At 40.0% G+C, this 7,606-nt stretch overlaps 1 protein-coding gene across 1 annotated transcript; it reads right to left on the reverse strand.

The window, feature by feature from the left end:
• Window positions 1–5,063: 5,063 nt before the first annotated feature.
• On the reverse strand, window positions 5,064–6,683 carry LOC107372951 (leucine-rich repeat-containing protein 3-like). Its single transcript, XM_054747499.2, has one exon. It carries the CDS (start codon window positions 6,308–6,310, stop codon window positions 5,522–5,524), a length of 789 nt encoding a protein of 262 aa, XP_054603474.2. The 5' UTR covers window positions 6,311–6,683; the 3' UTR covers window positions 5,064–5,521.
• Between the last annotated feature and the right edge of the window lie 923 nt (window positions 6,684–7,606).

Below are 7,606 nucleotides of genomic sequence, written 5' to 3' on the forward strand. Positions count from 1 at the left end.
GAGATGATAAAAAAAATCTTTTATTCCATCAAGCATCCATCAACCCACCGACACTGGGAATTTGTAATTTTAGATAGAAGAAAGTGGAAAATAAAAATAAATAAATAAATCCTGGTAAATCCGATAGGAGAGAGACACGGGAAATTTACACAAACTAAAAGATTGCAGATGAAATCCCGAATTAATTCCCATTTCTACATTAGTTGATGTTGGGATTCTGCTCTGTTGGGTGAGAAAGAGAAAATGATCTTTTTCTATAACAAATAGCAAATTGATCCGAATACAACTGAAGTGGATTCAAGACTCATTGATTTATTTTGACTGAAACTTAATTTTCTGCTAATGAGGCAAAGATTTAGAGTTACGGAGGCAGAAGTCTGTAGGAAAATGTAAATTCATAATTCGATGTTGTTTTCCAACTTTAATAAACATGTTTTGTTAAGTTCATGTCACTAAAACTCTTTTTAATTCGTAATTAACACAAACTGTTTTAACTATGGACTCATTAAGAGAAAAATTGACTGTTTTAACACTGAAAAATGTTAATCCAAATGTTTCAGAAATGGTTTGTGGCATCAGATATTGGTGTTACTCCATCATTTAGCAGAAACCTAGTTTGTGTGATAAAAACCGCCAGCTGTTACAGGTATTGTGTATCCTAGAGATCTAGACCTAACGTTGCAGTAGCAAAAGATTTTGTCCCGTAGACCAGGTCGGATTATTTTTATGTCTTGCCAATCACAGCGCGAGCTACATTTGTTAGGCGAGCTTCACGCTAGAGCTGCGATGGAGTAAAACTACAAAGTGGTATCAGCTCAGGAACTGTTGTCATTTGAAACAGCTTTGGCATCATTTTTGGATTATTTAGACCTGGGCTTTCCTTTGAGACATGAGCAGACAGAGGTACTTAAGTCGTTTATTTAGAAAAATGATGTATTTGCTGTTTATTATTTGGTGTATGGCGAGCTGCTCCATTGACTGATATCCATAGTGGTGAGTACTTAATGCTGTTTGTTGCTGTGATTGATCCTGTCCAGTTGTGTGCAGAGACAGTTTGAAAGATAACTGTGGATTCTGCCTCACACTAGGGATGGGTACCTTTGACATTTGAATCGATTCGGTACTAATTTCCGATACCTAGGAATCAATACCGGTACTTAACGGTACCAATTTTAGATACTTTTGAGTGTTTAATATTTTAATTCTCTTTTATAATTAAATAAACATTTTTCTCAATTTATAATCATATTTGATAAATATCATGATAAATTACATACAACTGTTTGTATTTTAACATCATCCTTGTAGTTTTATAAGCTGATAATTAAACTGAAGCAAACATCTTTACTGTGAACTAAATTTACTGTATATCTTCATTCCTTTTGCCGTCCTTTTTCATTTGATTTTTCCTACTGGGAAGTTGGAATTTCCGAGGAGAAAGCGAACGCACCATTAGCGGAATGGAAGCTAACATATCAAGCTAACGTTATCTTAAACATTTTATTTACCTATCGGAGCAGATTAAGATGAGGATGTTTCACTTAGATCGTTGTCGCTGGTTTCATCATCACCCAGTTACCCGTCACATTTAGTGAAGTGGACCCAAGCTTTAGCGTACGTTCTTTCTACCATGCTGCTCTGTTTACAACTTGCTCGCAGCGACCGACGACATAACACTCTTGCGCATGCGCAGCTGTCTAGGCAAGTTCTCATTATGAAGGACGGGTACCGAAATGAGGCACCGTTTCAAATGACATGAATCGGTGCTCAGTCGGTACTATGGAATTCGGTCGGTACCTTAAAAAGTACCGAATTCGGTACCCATCGCTACTCACCACTGGGTTGTTTCAATGGCTTGTGGCCAAACTATATATTTACTATATAAATAGGATGACTTTCCAGATGTATTGTGACTTTTGATGCTCTAGATTGGTGAAAAATGGTGTACAGTAAGTAGCTTGTATTTATGTAGTGCTTTTTAGAGCTCTTCCTTCACTCAACCTGTCTGATTCTCGTGGAATCCCACGGTTGTGCGACCTACTTGGAGCCTGGCTTAGCCCTCTCCCCAGGACCAAGTCCCAAACCAAACATGGTGCAGTTCTGTTCAGAGGGAGGAGGAATGCCGGGTGCTGTAGCACTCTGTTGTGACCTCTGCAATACATAGTTTTAACATATACATATATGTCCTGTCCAGAATATATATTTATTATATACAATAATATCCATAATGTCTCGTCATGGTTGAAAAATAGTTCCAAAATGAAAGTTGAAGTGGCGTCTTTTCTGGCATTTATTGAATTCAACGTCTTTCAGTGCATCTCATTTAGATGTTTAATGACAGTCAGTGGGTGTCTTATTACTGTGTTACTCGGCAATAATACAGTACACAATAATATGTATTACTGTTTCACTGTTAAAATTTTTTAAATGACATCTGAGTCAGTATCTCATATGGTCTAGCCTGGATTTGAACCAACCCACTGTGCAAAGACCTAGTTTGGATGTCCTGCAGACGTGGTCTGGACCGACGGACTCAGTGTAGATGACCGTTTGCAGGGAAGGTCCCCTGTGTGTAAGTCAGGTGCCTCACTAGTTGAGCTATCCATTTGACACTTGAAAACTGATAAATATCCATATTTTTCTCTACTAGTGGAATTTGTGCTCCACCCAGTGGATTTGTGATGTAATAAAGCCAGGAAGTTTTGGGCAGACGTTTTTTATCTGCTACTGATTTACAGCAATTTGAATGCAAAAATACTCAGAAATGACATTTTGAGCTTAAATGTCTGCAAATGTGTCCTGTAGCACAAGAAAAATGCCCCAAGAATGTGTTAAAAACAGAAAAAACACAATTTTCATTAGAGTGGGTCTTTAAAGTCAGTTTGTGTATATTAATGATGGTGTTCCACAGGGTTCTGTGCTTGGTGCATTATTGTTTTCCCTATACATGCTCCCTTTAAACAACCAGTAGCCCTAGCAATCTAGACAGACAGTAGCCAAAGCTAAAAGGTTTTACTCTGCATGTTGGTCTAGCCACCCTTGGAACCTCAGCAGGTCTACTATTGGCCCAATCAGTATTGTGTTATGCTAATAACAGTGTGTTGTTGGTTTGGTGAACCAATCACAGCAGTTAATTGGTTTGTTGGGTGGGATGATGCGACGGAGCGGAACAGCTAAGATGGCGGCTTGTTTGAAATGGCCTTGGAATCACCTTTGTACTTTTTAGACTTGAGCTTTTCTTTGAGTCAATAGCAGATTGAGGTACTTAAAAGTGTGGGTAACTAGTTTAATCAACTTGCAGCAGTCCCTAAATGAATGCCTTGCAAGCCATATTCGGGGCAAAAAAGCCTACAAGTGCTTGGATCAGCACGGACAAGTCTGCTGCAACAGAGAGTGGCACAGCATGGCTGGATTTGGAGTCTTATTTGCTGATATTTAGACATCTCACCTTGGATTTGATAACAGCAACACGACCCTATTGCAACGTGGATGTTATATCTCTACAAATAAGCCTGGAGGAGTTCTGCTGTGTGGTGGTGTTGCTAATTCTAACGGTTAGCTCCTACTAGTCAGGACTTTGTCTGACGATTCCTGGACACTAATAAAACAGCAGCCTTCCCTATCACAAGCTGTCAGCCTTTCCAAATTACCCACTTTCTGCTATTAATGGGTAAAGCAAACTATGTATAAATATTATGCTGTTATGATCACCAGTTTCTACCTTCTCCTGTTCCTGCTCCACTTCCCTGCAGAGAGGGGCAGCCCCTCCTCCGCTCCTGCTCCTCCTTCCAGCTGTGCTCAATCCCTAATCAGCTTCTGAGTTTTTAAAAGGGCGCGGCCAGAAGAACCAGGAGGCAGAAAGAGTGGGGAATACCTAGAGAGTGGATGAAATCCAGGCACACTTAGTTTTGAACCTATGTAATTTCATTGAGTTTGGTTTTACTTTGAGTTCTGTGGAACTTTTGGAGAGTGTGCTCCATAGAGGTATAGGAAATTGGTTAGTTTGAACCTTCTTCCTGTGTTTGCTCAGTGGAGCCTTTGTAGAGGTTAAGTTAACCTGTTGGTTGTGTGTGCTCAGTGGAGCATAAGTATTGCTTTTGGTGTGTTGGCTCAAAAGCGCTTTGATTTAGTAATTATTACTGTTTTGTTTACATTACCTTAACAGCCCTGTGCTCGCCCTTAGTTGGTTTGGACTTAATCAATTTACTTTCAATTTTAACCCAAAAAGGGGAATAGCAGAATTTGTGAGTTTACTTTGACTTATTGGTTTAGTATATTAGTGGAGCTGAGCTCCAGCTTGCGTGTTCCCTCAAGTCCTTGTTTTTCCCTATTTAGGAGGTCACCTTTAGTTCTTGTATTTAACTGGCCTAGTAACTTTGCATGAGTTTGGTCATTTATTTGTTATAAAATCGTTTGCTTTTAAAATCCTGACCCTGCGCCTTTTGTTACGTCCTTCACCCATACCATCACCAGTCGTAACGTGCATATAAATAAATCGGCTTATCGACAGTATTTCATGGCAACCAAAATGGAAATCCAAGCCCTGGGGCGTGATGTAGACGCAAAAATATGTTTTATTCCCTTTGCACGTCACACAATTAATGCACCATTAACTGATTTGAAGACATTTGAAAGCAATATCTTAAAAACAGCTCACCATTAGCGTTAGCAACTCCCCAACATGGCGGAACTCCTTCAGGTATGTGTTGGAAATAAAACATCAGCGTTACAGAGCAAATGGAGTCAGCGGTAGAGCTGTGTTGCTGTTAGCCAGTCAGAAGCGAGATGTCAGAATACCAGAAACTAAAACTCCAAATCCTGTTGTTTTCTGTTCTCCTCTGCTCTGTCTAACTTCTACCTACTGAGCAGGAGCACCAGAGTGTTTAATGCTAGAGACCACTGCAAATGATTTTGAAAAAACAAGTGACTTTGGTCTTTAAATGTCAGATTCTCAGACTCTCTGTTTGTCCAGTTTTCAATTAACTGGAATGTGTTTTACCAAAAAACAGCTGGAATTTGGGCCGGCCATCTCCACCAAGGAAAACTGTTGAACGTAAATCCCATTCTACAGGTTTTTTAGCTGGTGTTTTATTTAAAAGCGTAAATAATACAATATATTAAATCTAATAAGATGGTTTATTTCAAAAGTGGCATAAATTTAAGGTTTATTATTACAAGAAACCTTTCATGGTAACATTTTGTTTCCTTCCAAAGCAGAACAAGTGTAACATTTTATATCTGACTCCAGTTCCACCTCAGATGCGAGTTATCAGAGGGTTTCACTGATCCTGGATCAGATGCGCCTCTTATGGTTTCTTTTTACTCAAATGTTCTACAACACCTTGGCAAGGATCAACAAAACCAGTGACTCTCTTTAATATCAGAAATGAAAAACCTGCACAAGTTCTTTGGGATTTTGAAGAATAATTCTCTTGTTGCAGCATTCATCACTGCAGAGCTTCCAGTTTGCTGTACTCCATCAGTATTCCGAGGTGCATGCTGGATTGTACTTTCCCAGACTCTAAAACACGCTGCTTGCCGTGTCGCAGTCCTTGCTGATGTGGGACGTGCTGGGCAGGGACTTCAGGTACTCCATGTGCCTCCTGGCATCCTCTTGGTTGTGTTTGATGTAGTAGACAATGTAAGAAGTCACCATGAAGAACCAGCAGAACATGGCAACAAACATGGCCACGTCTGTAGTTCTGTGATGAAAGTTGCAAAAGTTGATCCCTGAGTCCAAGACCTGGATCACTGGCTGGCCCGTGTACTCCTCCTGCACCGACGTGTGGCAGCTAAACTCGCTTACTGTTTCAGGGTCGAGGCTTAGCTCCCTCAAAACTTCCTGCATTGAGCAGTCACAGTGCCAGGGATTATTGGAGAGGCGGACTCGGGCATGAAGCTTGGTGAAGGTGTCCTTTGGGAGGCTGCTGAGTTGGTTGTTTGAAAGATCCAAGATCCGTAGGCTGTCCGAGACTCCCTGAAAGGCGCCGACCTCCACACTCTCCAGAGAGTTGTGGGACACGTCTAGCTCTCTGAGGCAGTGCAGCTCAGCGAAGGCCTCCTTCGGGATGTGTCTGATCCGGTTTGATGAGAGCAGGAGAACCACAGTGTCCTTCGGGAGGTTGCTGGGAATGCTCTCCAAGTTGTGGGAGGTGCACTGCACCACCATTCCGTTTCTCTCTGAGCAGTGGCACATTTTAGGGCAAGCATGGACCACAATGGAGGACAAGAGCAGAAACAACCCAAAAAGGAAAATAGAACTTCCGGAAGGATGTTCTATGTATGCTCCACCTCTTGGAGAAGCCCCCATTAGGGGGCGTGGGACTCTGAAAATGTCAAAGTTTCAATCTTCTGACTGTCCCGGACATACTTGTTCATCCCTTAGCTGAACATCTGTGGGAGTCATGATCCATAAGCGAGCTTCAAAGAGGGCATGAGTCCAAAAGTTCTGATTCTTTATGGTCAAAGATCAAGATGGCAGGAGGAAAAAGTGAAAAAGAATCGTAAAATATTTTAGGGTTGGAGGTTGAATCTAGAAAATTAAAGAGACAAAAGGTGAAGGTGAGATTTGTCAAATTTGATGACATCTCGTCATTTCCTGGTAAATGGGTTTGTTTTATCCTGAAAGAAGAGCAGTGAAGTTCAGTATTATCACAATAATGACATGTTTCTGTAGCAAACACCCCAAAACTCACATTTCATGCCTTTGGAAGGAAAATGACAATGTATTAAACATGGAGTTATCTCATCAATATGCAGCAGATGAACTTTGAAAACACAAATTTGTGTCTAAATCAAAGGTTGTATGTGATCTAATCGGCATTTGTGGAAAGACAAGACCAGAAAGCAAATTACAATCTCTCCGTGACAGTTAAGTCATGCAGAAAACTGCAAAATCAGGACGACTTTCAAAGAAAAATAATAAAATACAATCTAATTTAATGTTTGATGCAGAAGTCAGTAGGGATGTCTCGTTCCGATATTGATATCGGAAGTAATTCAATATCGGCCCAAAAACAGTGTATCGTATTATATCGGACCGCATCAAAAATCTATGATATAAGCAGTCTGTTAAGATTCACATTTTTGCAACCAGTGGTTAAAATTTTGTTCATTTTTTTTACATACTTACTGTTATTGGCTCTTGTTCACCGATTGAGTAATATCATTTGAACAAGCCTTTCATTCATTCCACACTACGAAATAAGAAAAAGTATGTATGATTTGTGCTGATATCGTATCGGATTGATATCGGTATCGGTCAACACTGAAGGCTGCGATATCGGTATCGTATCGGAAGTGAAAAAGTTGCATCGGGACATCCCTTAAAAGTCAGCATTTATGAGCTCATCTGGCTTTTTTCAAATTTATTTTGAAATTAAGATAAGAGATGAGATAAGATATTATTGATCCCACAGTGTTGCAACGAGACAGATAGCAAAAGAGTACAGATGTGACTAAAAATGCAAAACATAAAATAAGACTAGACACTAAATAAAACAGTAGTTCCTATGTAAACACACACACACACAGTAAGCATTAGGGGGTTGTGAAACATTGTGGAAGTAATATTTACATAAAAAGTATCAGCTGTTCTACTACAACT

This window comes from Nothobranchius furzeri, chromosome 3 (genome assembly GCF_043380555.1).
Source record: "Nothobranchius furzeri strain GRZ-AD chromosome 3, NfurGRZ-RIMD1, whole genome shotgun sequence".
Lineage (NCBI taxonomy): Eukaryota > Metazoa > Chordata > Actinopteri > Cyprinodontiformes > Nothobranchiidae > Nothobranchius > Nothobranchius furzeri.

Excerpts from the sequence above, each read along its gene's own strand:
- LOC107372951 (XM_054747499.2), bottom strand. The coding sequence starts at position 6,310 with ATGGGGGCTTCTCCAAGAGGTGGAGCATACATAGAACATCCTTCCGGA.